The following is a 19266-nucleotide window of genomic DNA, read 5'->3' on the forward strand; positions in this document are numbered from 1 at the left end:
GTATTCAAGAAAAATATATCATTTAAAAACCTCATGTTTTATATATTTCATGAAATCAGTGTCCTGTGCTTGAACTCTGACAAGCGGGGAAATACTGCTCTTATAAAAGCTATGGAATTTAATTTAAAACAGTGAAGGTGTCAGTTCTAAGAACTCAGACGTGTGTGGTCCTATGCGACCTCTTCATTCCTGAGCAAACAGGCTCCTGTTGAGGAAGCACACCCACAGTAAATTATTTTTTCCCCACAGTGGCTAGACTTTCACCAGACAAGCCAGCACTCAGTGAGACAAAACCAAAGACAACCTAACCCCACGAGTCCGATATATTTCCACAGAGGTCTATTTAGTTTTGCTTTACAATAATAAATAGTGACGAAAACAGAGAGGGCATAAAGCAAGAAGAAAATAAAAAGTTAAAGTGATAGAAGACTATCATATCAAAAAATTATTCTACTTTAAAACTCACTGAGAATAAAAACGTTTCCAATACTTACTCCAAGGATCTTCCTTTGGCATCGACCACATTCAGGGGCAAAGAATTTCTCATAGCACAGCTCACAATACAGGGCTCCTTTCTCCTCTACAAATCCAATGTAGGCCATTGTATTTTTGCAGTGAGCGCAGTTGAATTCTTCTGGGTGCCAAGATTTCCCCAGTGCCACTAAGAATGGTCCTCTGACAGAAGAAAAAGAGGCCAACTAAGTTTGAGAATAAAAGTTTCTAGAGTTAGCCTGGATAGGACCTCTTTTATGCAATGTCCAACCAATTAAATACTTGCTCAATTTTGCTTCTTAAGGACTGAACTCATGGGTATTGGGTGTTGTAAATTCACAGAGGGACTCTGCATTGATGTGAACAGTAAAGGGGAGAGGCGTACTTAAGGGATTCCTTCAAGAAAGGGCACTCCCCACCCCTTTTTCTGTCTAAGGGAATTTGGTGATGTTTTACTGAGCTGAAATGAGGCAATCTGTCTGCATCACGGGTAGGATTGAGGATGAGGATGTTAACTGTGACTGTGACAGAACATGAGGCAACCAGAAAAAAATATATGGTTTAGGCAGAGATGAGACTTTGATATTTCTATAAAACAAACAGAAATTTCAATTTGGTAAGTCAGAGTGCTAAAAATAGTAATAACTATTACCTGAGACAATTTCTTTTCCCCACACTTTCTTTCATGTACTTATTTCTCAACTTTACTAAACACATCAAGTCCTCACCCTCCAAAATGACTACAGAAACTGTAAACTAGATATTATCAATTGTCTGAAACTACTTGGAAAGGTTTCATTTCACTCAAATATGACTGATTTATTTCAAAAATTTAATTTTATTGTGGTAAGAACCCTTAAAATGAGATCCACTCTCTTAACAGATTTTTAAGAGTACAATGTAGTATTGTTAATTATGGGCACAATGTTGTACAGCAGATCTCTAGAACTTACTCATCTTGCATAACTGAAATTTTATACACACTGTGCACCAACTTCCCTCTTCCCCCTCCCCAACATGACTGATTTTTAACACACATTTGTATCAAGGTAACAAATGTTTGTAAAGAGATTTTTTTTCCCCATTAAATACTTTATGGTCATGAACTGATAAGATGGGCTTGGTTTGCTTGGCAGGAATCCATTATGAAGCCTTATCTAGTCATGAAGCCTGCAGAGACTAACCATTCTAGCCTCTGCAACACACTTTTCGGTAGCTATATCACACTAATTTATATTCATAGAGCAGCTTTACCTCCAAGGCACTTTTACACTTATCTAATTTGTCCATGCAACATTCCTGTGAGACAGACCAGGACAGTTATTATGAATTCAGTTTAACAGATGGAGAAGCCAAGGTACAGAATGTTCAAAAGATATGACAAATATCATAAAATCACTGACCGAACCAAGGCCAGAAGCTGAATTTCCTGATTTCTAGCATGCCGCTCTAGTCAACTGATATTCTGCCTTTGACCTCATTAACATCACTTATCATCCCTAAGCGACCACATGGCAATTGTTGGTAAGCATCAGACACCAGAATTCTAGGCAGATTATTAACAGGAGAAGTCACAGCAATGAGTATCACAAAGTCACAGCATTTTTAAAATTCTGACAATAACATAAACCTTGCTATTCAATAACTATCTCCCACTGTAAATTCTTTGTCAACATATTGATGTTTACTCAGAATCAGCACCTAATTCTGCAAGAGTCACAAAAGGAGAAAGGCTCTTGATGAGCGATTAAAAATTTTTATGTGGGGTGTAAGAGGGTATTTTCTAGCCCTACTTTTTGTTAACTTGTTTCTTATTAATAACATGATGCCATTTTGTATAAGCTAGTACATATCATTCTCTTAAGTTTGAGATAGGAAGTTTATTATTATTATTTTTAAAACTTTAGGGTACCATAATTTTGTTATGACTAATAAGGAATGCCTTTGTTTACTAATTCCTGCCAGAAAAGAAGGGCTACAGATCACCCATTCTGTAATCGAATATATTACTTTTGGTAAGTGGTCCATCATTTTTAACTGACTTATAAAATAATCCTATTCAACGAGTTCTTTCATCTAATTTTCTCAGTGTATGTTTGGCAAGTAGTTTATCAGCAAAGATAAACCAGGAATCACACTGCTCAAAGCCAGACAAAGTTTGATGACTGCCCTGTGTTTTTCCGCCAGGTGGGCAACTGGTTATACATGCATGAAAAATCTTCCAGGCTCAATTTACTGTGACCATAACACACAGCATGGTAGAGCTTTGGGGTTTCATGCTACTCTCTGGTTGCACATTAAAACAGATTCAAAACCATTTACTAGGGTGAGTTTTTTACTAGGGCACATCTTTAGCTCATCCATAAGGCTGGAGGATTCTTGAGGCTAGTATTCTTATTTGGCTTCTCAGTTTTCAAAGAAGTCAATCCAACTTCAAACTGCATTCTGTTAAAGCATAAGTGTTGGTATGTACCTGGAACAAAATGAAAAGCTCTGCTCCTGGAACATGTCTATCAATGCTATCAAATATTTGACAAAGTTCATCTGAGAAGAAAAAAAGACATTTAAGAATAACTGACCAAGGAAAATACATTCCATTTGCCAGATTTTCTAAAATATGTATTGAGTTCAAGTCAGATCACCAGAAAACTGGGTTCTGTGAATCACAGCATATTGGGCCTGCTGCACCCCACTTGTTGTGATATATGAGCCTGTAATGGTAGTTGTTACAGGACACAGCTCTATGAAATTCACCCTTGCTCTCCCTGCAAGTTGTTGCTGGAGTGTTGTAAATCTCACTCAGTGTCATTTTCACATGGTCTCATTCAGAAAAATTCCTCTCTGATTTCTGTAGCAAGAACTATTATGCTTTTCCTCAGAAATAGTCTTACTTTTATCTTATTGTAAATTGCAAAACTACCTTTCATTTTTGGTAAAGCCAGATTTACAGTCTAACCAGAGCCAAGTGGGCAGGTCATTATTTTAGTATTGTCCAGTCTCCACATTAGCTTCATTTTTAATGAGCCTATCTATGAATTTCATTCTTTTTCCCCTTTCGTAATTTATAAGATTATCTTATATTTCACATACCTGTAAAAGTCTTTTTACAAACTTGCTGGAATATAGTTCACTATAAATACATAAATTAAAACTATAGTCTATTAAAAGGATGACTTTAAAATATTTCATTAGTTCCTTTCAAATAGCAAAAGGAATTTTAGACAGCAAAGAAATTCCCACTGCACCTTTAAAAAACAAGTTGAAAATGACCCTTGCTCCTGTCAGATCTCCTTTCTTAAACAAGCATGCTCAGGGCAACTACTGGCCTAACTTGATACTTCTTGGCTGTCCTGAAAGAGCATCTTTCTCCATCAATGCCCTTGAAATTATGCACAGATTAAACAATAAAATGAATCTTTCACATATAGCAAAGTGTTTTCTTCTCTGTGTCAGCAAAGACTAATTTAACAAATTCATTAACACAGGATTAACACTAAAGAAGTTCTTCTTGTTCCAGGTAGGATTGGGTTTCCATTTGTGAACAGGAATGACAGGCCTGGATAACTGCAGAGTGGAATTAAGTATTCAGCTATCTCTTCTAGTATTCGATGTCCTGTGAGCCCTTACTAAGTACATGTTGACTGACAAATGGAGGGAGAGGAGGGATTTAAAGCATTTGGTTGGCTGAGAGAGAAGAGCTACGGCATGAAACTTTTCACCCTGTTTATCTTCTGTGAGACCTATCCAAAAAGGGGGGTCGTGTGGGGGGAAGAAAGGAAAGGTAAGGAAGGATGCCAAGGAAGAGTTCAGAGAAAAAGGAAAGCTTAGAAATACAAAGGTGAAAGGAACCCAGATTTCAACAGGCACAACCTAACTGGGATTTAGCCTCAAAATCCGATGCTTACTTTTTGCTTCTCTTTGTTGTTTAATTCTCACAATAACCCCAGTGAAATTAACTTTTTCATATACATGTAGAAGAAGGAAACATCAGAGAAATCAGCCAACTTTCCTAAGATCATATGGATGATGAACTAACCGTAAAACTGGAATTTTTCAAAGCCCAACCACAACAGATTTTATTTGACTGAAAATTACTGTATCAATAGAAGTCAAAAACAAGTTTCCCAAAGCTATAAAAAAACTGACGTGCTCAAGAATAAAAACAGAATCTGATATTCTACTTAGTTAAATATACTAATACAAATGTACAAACCACTTTGATGTTTTTGTATTTGCCAACATTTGGGAAGGGCCTGGCATGAGCAAAGGGCAAGAGAACAACACAGCCACAGGAATAGAGTGAAATAGGAACAAGATAATCGGGAGAAACTGCACATAAATACATTCACAAACGTTTACACACAAAGACACAAGCAGGAAGAGAGTAAAAGAGAATCAAACACACAGTGACTATCGTCTTAGAATACTCAAAACTGCAGACATTAACAATCCTTCCTAAAATTTGGAAACACTGTATTTGTCACTCTTAATTCTTCATTTCCAGTGGATTATACCCAAACTTCCCAATTTGGAACATTAAAAAAAATTCTTTCATTGAATGTCAGCTTTAACTTTTAGTCCTTTAACATACTACATTTAAAGGGTTGTGAGGCCATCTATAGTTTTATATCTGAAAGACATAAATGACTTGCTTCTCAAAAATAAATGCACAGGTAAAATGAGTTTAAATATAATAGGAAATAAAGAGAACAAGTTCTAAAGGAGGTAACCTTAATCGACAATTTTTTAAAAGCCTACTGGGACAACTACAGTCAATTCTTTTTATTGAGATTATTATAAAATCTGCAAAGCAGGATAAATGTTAATTCAATAATAAGACAAGTGAGATATAATTTCAATTTGGCAACACTAATGTACATTCTACAAATATTTAAAAGTTCATCTATCAATTGAACAAGAATTTACTAAATGCAATATGTGCTAGGCACTGTTCTAGAAACAGGAAATCTGGCAGGGAACAAAGCCAAAAAAAAGCCCTGATTGCATGGAATTTATATGCTAACATAGGGCAGGGAGATGACAGTAAGATAAATAAAATATATGGCATGTTAGATATTAAAGGCTGACAAGAAAAATAAAGCAGGGAGGGCAGAGAGGAAGATGGTATAGGTAGGAAGTAGGGATGAAACGGGAGAATTTACATAGGAACACTCTGATATTTGAGTAAAGACCCTCTCCATTAGTGTGGGTAGAACCTGTGACCATGATAGAGTATCACTCCTGTAATTAGATAATTGTAAATAGCAAAAAGGATTGCCCAGATACAATTACATCCCCTAGGCCAGGCATGGTGGCTCACGCCTGTAATCCTAGCACTTTTGGGAGGCTGAGACGGGCGGATCACTTGAGGCCAGGAGTTCAAGACCAGACTGGCCAACATGATAAAACCTCGTCTTTACTAAAAATACAAAAATTAGCCAGGCATGGTGACGCGTGCCTGTGGTCTCAGCTATTTGGGAGGCTGAGGCAGGGGAATTGCTTGAACCCAGGAGGCGGAGGTTGCAGTGAACCAAGATTGCGTCAATACACTCCAGCGTGGGCAACAGAGTGAGACTCTGTCTCCAAAAAAACCAAAACCAAAACAAAAAAACAATTACATCCCCTAATCAGTGGATACTGAGTTAATCAAAAGACAGATAATCCTGGATGGGCCTGACCTAATCAGGTAAACCCTTAAAAGAAGTTAAAAAGCAACAGGAGAGGCTCTACCGCTTGCTCTGAGGAAGAAAGCAATTGTGTTGTGAACTGTCTAAGGTGGGGACGGCCTATAGGGACGTCAGTCCCAGAGCTGCAAGGAACTGAATTTGCCCAACCCGAGTGAGCTTGGAAGAAGATCTGGATCTCTAGATGATAACTTCAGCTCAGCTGACACCATGATTTCAGCCCGGTGAGATTCTGAGCAGGGTACTCAGCTAACCCACAGACTCATGACACAGAAACTGTGGGACACTGGCCGGGTGCAGTGGCTCACGCCTATAATTCTAGCATTTTGGGAGGCTGAGACAGGCGGATCACTTGAGGCCAGGAGTTCGAGGCCAGACTGTCTCTACTAAAAATACAAAAATTAGCCGGGCGTGGTGGTGCAGGCCTGTGGCCTCAGCTATTCGGGAGGCCAAGGCAGGAGAATCGCTTGAACCTGGGAGGTGGAGGCTGCAGTGAGCTGAGATCCTGCCACTGCATTCCAGCCTGGGCAACAGACTGAGACTCGGTCTCATACAAAAAACAAAAACCTGTGAGACACCTTAGTGTTATTTTTAGTAATCTGAGTCTTCTTTTTTTTTTTTCTTTACTTGGTAGTTTGGCCAAAGTTTGTCAATTTTGTTGATCCTTCCAAGGAACCAACTTGTAGTTTCACTGATTTTTTTAAATTCTCGATTTCATTCATTTCTGCTGTAATCTTTGTTCTTGCCTTCCTTCTATGTTTTGGACTTAGTTTGATCTTTTTCTAGAGTCTTAAGGTAGAAGGCAATGTTACTGATTTGAGATCATTCTTCCTTCTAAATGCAGACATTTGCCAGCTATCAATTTCCATCTAAGCACTGCTTTAGCTGCATTCCATAAGTTTTGGTATATTGTATTTTCATTTTCATTCAGCTCAAAGTATTTTCTAGTTTCCCTTGTGATTTCTTTTCTGACCCACTGGTTGTTTAAGGAGTGTGTTTTTTAATTTCTACATATTTGTGAATTTCCCAAATTTTCTTCTGTTATTGATTTCTAATTTCATTCCATTCTGGTCAGAGAGCATACTTTGTATAACCTCAGTCCTTTTAAATTTATTGAAACTTGTTTTATGCCTTAACATATGGTTTATCCTGGAGAATGTTCCACATACACTTCAGAAGAATATATATTCTGCAGGATTCTGCTGTTGCTGAGTGGAATGTTTTATAGGTATCTGGTGAAGTCTACTTGGTATTTAGTGTTGTTCGAGTTTTCTAATTCTTTCTGCTATTCTGACCAGTAATCAATTATATCCATTAATTAATGTGGAGTGTTGAAGTTTCCAACTATTATTATTGAATTGTATATATTACTCCCTTCCATTCTGACAGTTTTTATTTCACTTATTTTGATGCTCTGTTAGGTAAATATATGTTTATAACTCATATTTTCTTAACGGATTGAACTTTTTATCATTATAAAATGTACTACTCTGTCTCTAGTAATTTTTTTTGTCTTAACATCGATTTTATCTGATAGTACAGTCATTCTCTTTTGGTTACTATTTGCATAATATATTTTTTCCTATACTTTTACTTGTAACATATTTGTATCTTTTATTTTAAACTGTGTCTCTTGTAGACAACTTATAGTTAAATCATAATTTTATCTACCCTTCCACTCTCTCTTTTAGCTGGAGTGTGTGATTTATTTATGTTTAATGTAACCTACTGATAAAGTAGGATTTATCAGTGGCATTTTGCTATCCATTTTCTCTATGTTGTATGTCTTTTTTGTTCCCTTTCCTACATAAAAAAGTGAAAAAGGAATCAAAGTCATCAGCTAATAGTGGGGATGGGAAAGGAGATTTTAGAAGTTTGAGGAGAAAGAAGATGTGAAATGGGTTTTTTGGGGAAAGTGGGAAAGTAAACACATGAGAGAAACATAGCAGTCTTTCATTACTATTAAGAATATACCCGGGGAAAAGAAGGAACATACCTGAGATTAGTAGTGATGAATTTAAAAGAAGACTGGTTAGTGTGATTGTGGGATTCCTTCCAGTCACACCCATCTGTTCGGGTGTGAGCATGGGGTAGACTAGAAATATATACCATGGTGCCAGTACGGTAACTTGCATAGAAGTTTTCAATGGACATTTGTTGTACAAAATATTCATTTGATTATGAATAGACTTCTGAACCTTATTGCTTTCCATTCTTTTCAAATAAAATAAAATGGTTTGTTAAAGTTGGATAATCCTTACCTCTCCTTTTTGCACTGATGTAATCCTAGATGTATCTCTATTCGACTTACCATATTAATTTGGTTGTTGATCTGCTTGTCTGTATTTTTTATTAGACTATAAACTGAATTAGTTTGCCAGGACTGCCTTAGCAAACTACCACAGACTGGGTGGCTTCAACAACAAGAATTTATTTTCTCACAGTTCTGGAAGCTAGAAGTTCAAGACCAAGATGTCAAGAGGGCTTCTCCCTTTAGTGTATAGATGGCTATCTTCTCCATGTGTCTTCACATGGTCTTCCCTCAATATGTGTCAGTGTCTCAATTTCCTCTTATAATGACACCAGTTAAATTTAATTAAGGCCCACCCTAGTGACCTCATTTTACCTCTTTAAAGACCACATGCCCTCTTCAAATATAGTCCCATTCCGAGGTACTGGAATTTGGGATTTTAGCAAATGAATTTTGGGAAGACACAATTTGGTTCATAACAGTAACCTTCTTAAGAAAAAAGAGCATGTCTTTGATTTCTGTGCCAGTGATATCTAAGGAGAGCAGCACACAAAATACTCAATGAATGTTGCTTATACTCCTGCATTAGATGAGAAACTAGAAAAGTGAGCCCCAAGTCACCCACATGAGTTTAAGAATACATATATGCAGTACGAAATAATTTCAGAGGGGAGATGAGAATATTTAACTGTTCAACTTGTTTATTATCTATTCTCTTCTCATTCAAACACTATGAATAAAAGTACACTGCCATGGTCTTCGGTTATGGCAGGTTTACTGAGGGTGTTTTTCTGATGTAATACAGTAATAGATATCATTGTGTGTATATTTATTCATCACAAACACACAAACACACACACTCCTGTGCAATAAATTAGAAAGACTGAAGTCGGAGAGAGAAGAAAATAAACATCATATCCCATCTATTATCTGGGGATTATAACTCTTAATTTTGGGGTATAGTTCTCTTTTCGTCTTTTTTCTAAAGCACACTGGCTATATGTATTGTTTACTATTATATTCCTAAGAACAGTGGGATAAAACAGTGCCTGGTTCATTATAGGACCCACAATAAATATTTAATGAATGAATGAATGTATTTCAGAATCAAACAGATGGGTTCCAGCCCTGGCTCTACTATTTAACCAGCTTTGTGACTTTGGGCAAATTAATCTAGGCCTCTGTATTCCCATCTGTAAAACAGGCATAAGAATATATCCACTAACAGGAAAAGAAGTCAGTAGATGGAAAAGATACTTGCACACGAATGTTTATAGCAGCACAATTCACAACTGCAAAAATATGGAACCAGCCCAAATGCCCATCAGTCAATGAATAGATAAAGAAACTGTGGTATATATACACAATGGAATACTACTCAGCCATAGAAAGAATAAATTAATGGCATTCACAGCAACCTGGATGGAACTGGAAACTACTCTTCTAAGTGAAGTAACTCAGGAATGGAAAACCAAACATCATATGTTCTCACTCATAAGTAGGAGCTAAGCTACGAGGATGCAAAGGCATAAAAATGATACAACGGACTTTGAGGACTCAAGGGGAAAGGATGGGAAGGGGGTGAGGGATAAAAGACTACAAATTAGGTTCAGAGTATACTGCTCCGGTGATGGGTGCACCAAAATCTCACAAATCAACTCTAAAGAACTTACTCAAGCAAGCAAATACTACCTGTTCCCCAAAAAACCTATGGAAATAAAAAATTTTAAAAAAAGAATAATATCAATTCTCTGGAGTTATTTTGGGAATCCAGTAGAATAATACTAATAAAGTTTTTGGCATGGGCTGGGTGCAGTGGCTCACGCCTGTAATCTCAGCACTTTGGGAGGCCGAGGCGGGCGGATCATGAGGTCAGGAGATCGAGACCATCCTGGTTAACACGGTGAAACCCCATCTGTACTAAAAATACAAAAAATCAGCTGGGCGTGGTGACAGGCGCCTGTAGTCCCGGCTACTTGGGAGGCTGAGGCAGGAGAATCGCTTGAACCCGGGAGGTGGAGATTGCAGTAAGCTGAGATCGCGCCACTGCACTCCAGCCTGGGCGACAGAGGGAGATTCCATCTCAAAAAAAAAAAAAAAAGTTCTTGGCATGATACCAATCACGTTCAATATATAATACTTATTTTTATTGTTATCAGGCTTAAATATATATCTTGGTGTATAGTTTCTTTATATAAAATTGGAATCATACTTTTGAGTTCCTTATTTCATTTCACCATATTCATAGGATACTATAAACATTTTCCTATGTAGTAGTAGTTAAAAGCATGAATAAAAATTAAAGTTAGACAAATCTGGGCTCAAATTCACGTTCTATTATTTACTATATATGCAACTTCAAACAAATATATAACTTCTCTGTGCCTCAATTTTCTCAGTGGAACAATCACAGCAACTGTCTCACAAGGTTGTTATGAAAATTCAGGCAAAATTCTTGCTGCAATATTTGGAATAGGCTAAAAACACATTTAACTATTATCTGAAAATTACGTTCTATAGATGCTACACATTTATGTTCTTTCTAATCTTTCACAATAGTAAATAGTGAAATCTTGGTCTCTATCTTGCTTATGAGTCTTGGTCAATGTCTTTAGTTGTTTCCTTAAATACAACGGCTAATACATTTCCAGGAGGCCTTTTATTTTCAAGTAAAATCTTAATTAGTGGGGATGATAAAACCTATAAATAAAGGGGTGCTCAGAGACTGAAACAAATGGTAAAATAGGCAAAAAATTCTGCATGTTTTTCCTTGGTAAACTGAGATGGTGCTCCTTATGAAAGAGGTTAGAAAATCACTGAGCAAAAAACAAATCAATAATGTTAGAATTTTTTCTCTCACTGGAACAAACAATGGATTGGCTGTATATAGTTTTTCTGGTGCTGTACTGTAGGCAAAAGCAAAACAATAGTAATGTGGCTATTTAAGCATTCCATATTTAAGAAGAAATTCAAGCACTATAAGCCCCTTACTTCTTTCACAAAGATGTCAAGAAGCTAAACATAAATAGTTCCATTAACTCCGTGTAATACAAATGGTCAATAGATTTTAATGCCACTAGATGTAACACTTAAGAAATAAGCCAGAATGTTCAAAACCCCATTCTATCAGGGAAACTGAAATATGATTTTGGCTACAACTGCCTGATTTTCGATGATTCTCTATTATCCTAGCACTCCAACAGTCAATCTATTCACAAGTATGAGTCAAATAAATGGTGCTTCTATTATAATTTGACTGAAAATGTCCCATAGCAAACTTAATCAAAGCTTCAACAGAAGTTCCTAAAATGTAACTTCCTATTCATTTGTAGCTAGTCAAAGTAATGTCTCCATAATACAATTTAGGCAAAACATCCATAAACTTTTCACAATTCAAATAAACCAAAAAAATTTTAAACTTTAGATCCAAATAAGATTACGGAATTTTAAACTGAACGTGTTCTATAAAGAGATAACCAGTTCAGTTCTAACATTCAGATTCCTGAGGTTTTCTAAAACAATCAACTCTCCTTAAAAAAAAAAAAAAAAAAACCAATAAAATAAAACATAAAATGTGCTTTAGTTTGCCTTTACATAAAAAATGGTTTTTGGCAAATTCAAAACATTGAAAAGTAAATATAAAACAAAACCATATAAATTGATACAAACAATATAAATTATATGGTAGAAAACTCACAATATAAATTATAAATTTAAACTTCTCCAAGCTTGCCAGGGTATAATAGTCTGCATTGAAGTCATCAAGCCTGAAACTGCAGTTCATTTTTAAAACAGGTGTACAAGAGAATGTCACTTGATCTAAAGCCTTCTTGCTTTGGTAAGTAATAGTGACACTGAGGCCAAGAACTAGAATTATGCTTTGACTAGGCCTCTGAACTGACCACAATCGATTCAAGCTGCTTAAGCATTTGAGCACCAGGCAAATGTGCTATGTTAATTACTGTTACATGATCTTGACACGAACTAATCCCCATTCCTATTAACTTTCTTAGTAAATGAAGCTTTAATGCTTAACTGATAACAAGTACTGGATAATCCAGAAGAATATAAAATTTAACAGATGAGGGAGCAGTAAGTGATGGCTACTCATGTTAGCATAATACATATTTATTTTACACGGCAGGATGATTGTGCATTAAAATTGCATCCTGGCCTGGCATTAAATTTAAAACCAAGGCAGGTAGGGGTGGTGAAATGTAATTTCTACTTTGATCTTCACATTTTCTCCATACTAAGTAAGTTTTTTAGAAGTGCCAGAAGTGGTGATTACCAGATATCATGGAATTTGATAACTACACAACATGAATCAGCAACTGATGTGGTATGACATTTTGTTAATTCACCCAGTAATTACTTGCTTACAATAGCATACAAATAACAGTAGTGACTCCTGTCTCCACAAAGGTGTTTTTATCCAGAATATAGTATCCCTAAGCATCAGTCTAGGCAACCAAAGTACTGTAACTTACAGAAGCAATGTTACAAGTCAGAGTTTGTTTCTATTTTATCGATATTAAACCAAAAATATAACAGCTAAATGCAGGTAGTATTAAAACATTGTTTTCTTTATTAGGATAAAGCAGCAACATACCAGATCTTATATTAGTTTAAACATTTCTATAAGACAGAGACCCCATACTAGTACTTTCAGGAAAATGACTAACCAAATTGACATTATGGCCTAAATGATGAATGGGTCTAGAGTCATGCATGATCTATGCAGTTAAACATTTACTGAATGTCTTCTGTGTGTTGAATACTGCCCTAGACTTTGGAAACCTTTACTGATTTTCCCTTTCTCCCCATAACCACTATTACTACTATCGCTGCTGCTGGCTAATTCTTACTAAGCAGGTACTCACTCTGAAAAAGACAATTTAAAGGAAAAATAACAGCTTACAAAATACTGTATTAGGATTCCATTTTTGTAAAATAATATCTGTCCTTATGTGTGAATGTTTTAAAAGTCTGAAAGAAAACATAATAGAGGTTACCTTGGGAGGTGGGATTATGTGTGAACTTTGTTTTTTGTTTTCTGTGTTGCTATGTTTTTTAAATGTCACAATGAACATTGACTACCTTTAAAATAAAAAAAAGCTATTCAATTTTGAATGGCATACTGTGTGCTTTGTTCTTTTTTTTTTTCATTTTTATTATACTTTAAGTTTTAGGGTACATGTGCACAATGTGCAGGTTTGTAACATATGTATCCATGTGCCATGTTGGTGTGCTGCACCCATTAACTCGTCATTAGTGCTATGTTCTTGACACATATATTATTCAATTAACAGTAGGCTAAAGAGAGGGGTGTTTACATTTGACTCTAAATGAAGTATCGAGGTTTCCTGGCTCCATTTTAAATATTACCTAGAAACATTATGCTATAATTATGTAATAGAAGAGATGAAAATGCAATTAAGTTTTAACCTTATTCAACTTTAGAGAAGCCACTGTTTCAATTATTTCAAAGTAGGATAAATTTAAAAAGAAGAGAGCTTGAGAAGTCACTTCAAAGGATCATTTGTTACTGCCAACAAGGCAACTCACGAAGTGCAACAAGGTCCTTTCGGTGGGATGCCTGCAATCAGCATTGGTGCCTACACCGCCTAACATTCTAAAAGCCCCTTAATCAGAAATACTCAGAGATTCAATAAGCTGCAGTACCGTGCATTCTTAAGATCTCTGAGACTTTTTCTTCTTGTAATTTAAGAGACAATAAAATAGATTTGGATAAAACACATTTTAAAGAAGCAGGTCATTACCTAATCTAACATTCAAAACATTTATGAATAGGTCTGAAGGTACCTTTCAATGCTTGTGTACTCAAAAATCCAATCTTCTTTCTCTCTAAGGCTCAAAGTTCTTTAATGTCACTAGTTATTTTTCATCTAAATGAATGTCCTCACTTCTATAATTTGTAGAATAATGAAATTAGGATAAATGACTTTCAGGGTCCCTTTGAGTCTTAAAATTTTATTGTTCTCTGAAAGGCCACATTAATCACTTTTTCCTTAGTTCTAATAGGAATTGATAACTGACAACGAATACAATTAGTACTTTTATTTTCACAGACCTCCGTATTACCTTTCATTAAAATAGATTCTAATAGATAGATATTCATATTTATTTACTCAATAATTAGTACTCTATAGGATTATGGCAAGAATATTTTCACTAATTACATTACACATACTTCAAAATGCAAAAAAAAAAAAAAAACCAATATTGATATTAAGTACTTTCAAGAAAATTTCAAAAAACAACCAACCTGATGACCTGGTTACAGTGGGCGCACATTGGAGTTCGTTTCCCTGCTGGAATGTGCTCAGCTCTTTGCACTAAAGTGTCCTGGTCACTTGGCTGGGTTTGTCCCAAAGCTGAGTTGGCTGGTGCCACTGATCCTGAGTAAGCAGCGCTGTTTGAGATTCTTCCAGTGGAAGGTACTAGGAGTTAAAACAGAAGAATCAGAATGAGAATAAGCCACATATAAACTTTTCCTAACAAACAAATAATAAAAATTATTATTTTAACAATAATCTATTCACTTGTTATTCACTCACTCACATTTACAGTGAGCTTATGAATCAAACACTAGGCTGTGACTATGTAGATGAACGGGAAAGAAAACCAAAGATTCCAACAAAGTAAAAGAATTATGACAGATGTACACATAGAATTTTTTTTTTTTTTTTTTTTTGCGACGGAGTTTCTCTCTTGTTGCCCAGGCTGGAGGTGCAATGGCATGATCTCGGCTCACTGCCTCCTCCGCCTCCTGGGTTTAAGCGATTCTTGTGCCTCAACCTCCCGAGTAGCTGGGATTACAGGCATGCACCACCACACCTGGCTAATTTTGTATTTTTAGTAGAGACGGGGTTTCTCCATGTTGGTCAGGCTGAGACTCCGTCTCAAAAAAAAAAAAAGAGTACAAACTCTATATACTTCTTTCTATCCACAGCCAAAAAATTTCCTTACAAATAAATGATGAAAAAATATTATTTAATCACTTAAATGAAAAAAGGAAGATTCCAAACCTTTTTTTTTTTTTTCCTTTTTAAAGAAGACTATAGAGATAGATACTTTAAAAATGTGGATTAGGTTCAGGGTTTCAAATAATGGGAAAGTAACCAATTGGAAAATCTGAAAATCAGACCTCAAAGAAAGCCAACCCTTTCATCTACCATATGCCTTTATTTTATCATATTATCTATGCATAAGCTCTAAAGTACTGAGTCACTGAGATACTTTTAGCAATAAAAGAGTGTGGTAATTCTCCATCAGTCATTGTAAAATGGGACATAATCCATCTGGCCCATGCCTCAAGGAGAAGGTATATGGGGAACGAACTTATTTAGCATGAGAAGCCATTCTTAAACATGAAACATGTGACTGTATCTCAAACACACATAAAAAGGCTCTAAGCTCTACCACTCCTCCTTTCTTGGGAAGAAAAGCCTTGCTTTCTGTTACTGCCCCATTTTAACCACTTTGGATATGAAATAAATTCTCACACCTCCATTTGTTGCTGTGTTGCTAGCACACTGGCCCGCACACAAAGCTACACAAGCTCTATTAATTACCAAGTCCTGAACATTTCCAAGGCACAGTTATTTCCCTCATTAATAAAGTGACGTTTCATTTCTTCAGACTGAATTTCTCACCGCTCTAGCACAGAAATGGGCAACCTTTGAGCAGTCAAGTGCCAGCCTCCTAGTCTCTGCTCACTTGGCTTACGGGGAAGAGGGAAGTGTAAGAGGGTGAGGTCTTGGGAGAGGGGAAGCACCATAAATGAGCCCTGCTTCCATTATAATTTTGTAGAGAACTACACTACCATACAACGAAAACCAGTCTTCCATGGGTAGCACACTGACCTCTAAAATGCTCCAAATGCATTGAACCCATTGCAAAAACCATTTACTTCTATGTAGAAAGAAAAATATACCTCTTTAGAGACAGCTTAAGGATGACAATCTACTTGTCATCACATTTTTTTTTCTTTTAAGTTCTAATGATAACATTAAACAGGAGCATTGAATCAGCCCCATTTCACAATCTAGGAATGTAAGTCACAAAAAGTGTGACTTATTCAAACTGAATAATGAGCAAGTCAGGAAACTCTCACAATGAGAACATCAGGAGGAAATTGGTTCTTGACTCAAGATTTCCTTTTTAACCTTAAGCTTGAGCAACTTTCATTAAATATTGGCTTCTTTTACAGCTAATCTCTACTCCCTGGGAGCCTGTTTGAAAATTACTTTTTTTTTCTTTTGTACCAGATACATTTCACCACCAGAAAACTAGAAATTCAAATCCATTAGCTTCTCTCCAAACCAATAGTGTTGGTGAGAATCTCTTTCGTTAACTTTAGAATTGCTATTTATGAGTCTTCTAAAGGTTCAGAATGATAACATTCATATTTAATCTTTTCTTTGGATTTTCAACACTGATAGTCAAACCTAAGATTACAATAATTACCATTAAATAAGTAAACATAAATTTACTGGAAAATAGCAACATACTAGAAAACTTTCTCAGCATACAATGCATAAATTTTTTAAGTTAATCCAGTAAAATATACCTAATCCACAATATACAGAGTTGCTAGAGTTTCCAGTAAGAAAATATTAATTAAAATCAATCAAGTTCCTGGTAGTATGTGTGAATTTTTTGAAAACAGATGTTTTCTCACTGGATTAAGAAGAAAGTGGGAGTTATTTGCTATTTTTGGTCTCTGTTCCTGTTCATAATAGCTGTTAATTCTAAACCAACACACTTAAAGGACAGTAGTGAGGATTATAATGCATAGATTAAGCACCTGGCCAGACTGTACTTGAATAGGCATGAAGTTAATCAGTTGATTCTCTGGTTCAAATAAAATTTCAACTACCAATAAAATATTCTTACTACCGACATACACTATGCGAAAAAAATACTACATTCTGTCAAACTTTACTTGGAAACTTAACATAAGTCAGCTGGGAATGGGGGATAATATCCCGAAGAACAAACTTAAACAATAACAGATGTTGCTAGTGTCTTCTAAGGCAGCTTACTCTTATTAGAAGTAGTGCTTCTGTATTGCTAAACATAATCAGTAGGAGAGCAAGTTTGGTGTTGGAAGATGAACTGCTCATGATGATACAAAAAACACATCACATAATGATGTCTCACCACCTCCATAGTACATCTTGGTCCAAGCCACCATCTTCATCTCTTAGTTGGATTAGAGCAGTGACTGCCTATAGATCTCCTTGCTTCTACCCTTGCCACCAACAAAAAAGTCAGTAAAAATGAAGTCAGTATACAATTGGAGGGTTTTGAACAGATACTCCTCTGCTCAAAACCCTCCAATAGTGACCGTTTAACTCAGCATTAAAACCAAAGGTCTTAGAGAATATGACCCCTGCTATCTCTCTGACCTGATCTCCTGCCACTCTACCCTTTGCCCATTATATCCTAGACATGCTGGCCCCCTGATTATTCCTCCGTACTGGCCAGCATGCTTCTGATTCAGGCCCTTTGTACTTTCTGTTCCCTCTGCCTGGAAATCTTTTCCCCAGTTGTTCACATGGCTTGCTCCCTCACTTCCTTCTGGTCTCTGCTCAAAGGCCATGTTATCAATGTAGCTTTCCTGGACCATCCTATACAAAACAGCACCCCATTCCCCACAAAGCAGCAGTTCCTATATTCCTCAGCAGTTTCTCTTTATCTATAGCACTCATGTTATATTCTTTTTATTGTTTATTATCTGTCTTCTCCTACCTTGAGGTCAGGGTCACCATCTATTTTGTACATTGCTCTACCCCTAGCACCCAGGAGTCTCTGGCATATTGCTCAGTAAGTCTTTATTCAGAGAAAAAATGACTCCTGCACCAGAACTGTTGTCTTTCTACTAAAGGGAACCAGACGTCTTAGAGAAATTGCTGATTCTAGGATTGGGGCAAAAAATGAGTAAGGAGAGTTTGGAATGTCTTGTCAAATTAGAAAGCAAGGAAAATGTTAAAGACTCCTAGAGTTGCATCAAAATAACTTGAAGAAGTAGATAGGACAGTTTCAGCATTAAGAAAAATAAAAATAATAACTACAATGGATTGAAATACTTCAAATATATCTAAGTCTATGAGTTTACAATGATTCTAGAATTTTAAAAAATATCCACGTTGCTTATGTGTAGAGGATGCTAAGGAACCAATTCATTATTTGAAAAACTAGTACAACTTAATAAATGGAAAAATCAAGCTTTGTTAATCATTGCTTCATAATTGATCATGTTTCATTAATATCCCACTCGCTCCCCTGCCATCTCTGAACTATTTTGAAACAAATTCAAGATATGCCATTTAATCTATATTGTAATATAATCTCTAAAAGAGTACTCTTTTTAAAAACATAATCATCATATTCCTTAATATGAAATACCCAATCTTCAATTTTTTTCTGATTATCTGATCACTAGTTTTCTATTGCCACTGTAACAAATTACTAATAAGTTACTGGCTTAAAAACAATACAAGTTTATTACTTAAACCTAACAGTTATCCTACACAGATATTGCTGGGTCAAAATCAAGGTGTTGGTAGGGCTGTTTTTCTTTCTGAAGGCTCTAGGGAAACTGAGGCTGCCCAGTTCTCTGGTTCAAAGCCCCTTCCACCTCTTCAAAGCCAGCAAGCATGGGTTGAATTGTTTTCACATAGTATCACTCTGATCCTCTCTTCCGCCTCCCTGCTCTTCCACTTTTGAAGACCCTTGTGATTACATTGGGTCAAACCAGGATAATCTCCCCATTTTTTTTTTTTTTTTTTTTTTTAGTAGAGACGGGGT

At 36.1% G+C, this 19266-nt stretch overlaps 1 protein-coding gene across 8 annotated transcripts in view; it reads right to left on the reverse strand.

Annotated features, from left to right (window-relative positions):
- PDLIM5 (PDZ and LIM domain 5) overlaps positions 1 to 19266 on the reverse strand; it is a 213435-nt gene that overhangs the window by 13190 nt on the left and 180979 nt on the right. For all 8 annotated transcript variants that reach the window (XM_055296970.2, XM_055296974.2, XM_055296973.2 and 5 more), the window contains 2 exons: positions 14717 to 14891; positions 495 to 675 (listed from right to left, as the gene is read on the reverse strand). In XM_055296970.2, coding sequence (XP_055152945.1) covers positions 495 to 675; positions 14717 to 14891 — 356 coding nt within the window. The remainder of the gene's footprint in view (positions 1 to 494; positions 676 to 14716; positions 14892 to 19266) is intronic.

Source organism: Symphalangus syndactylus, chromosome 10, assembly GCF_028878055.3.
Source record: "Symphalangus syndactylus isolate Jambi chromosome 10, NHGRI_mSymSyn1-v2.1_pri, whole genome shotgun sequence".
Taxonomy (NCBI): domain Eukaryota; kingdom Metazoa; phylum Chordata; class Mammalia; order Primates; family Hylobatidae; genus Symphalangus; species Symphalangus syndactylus.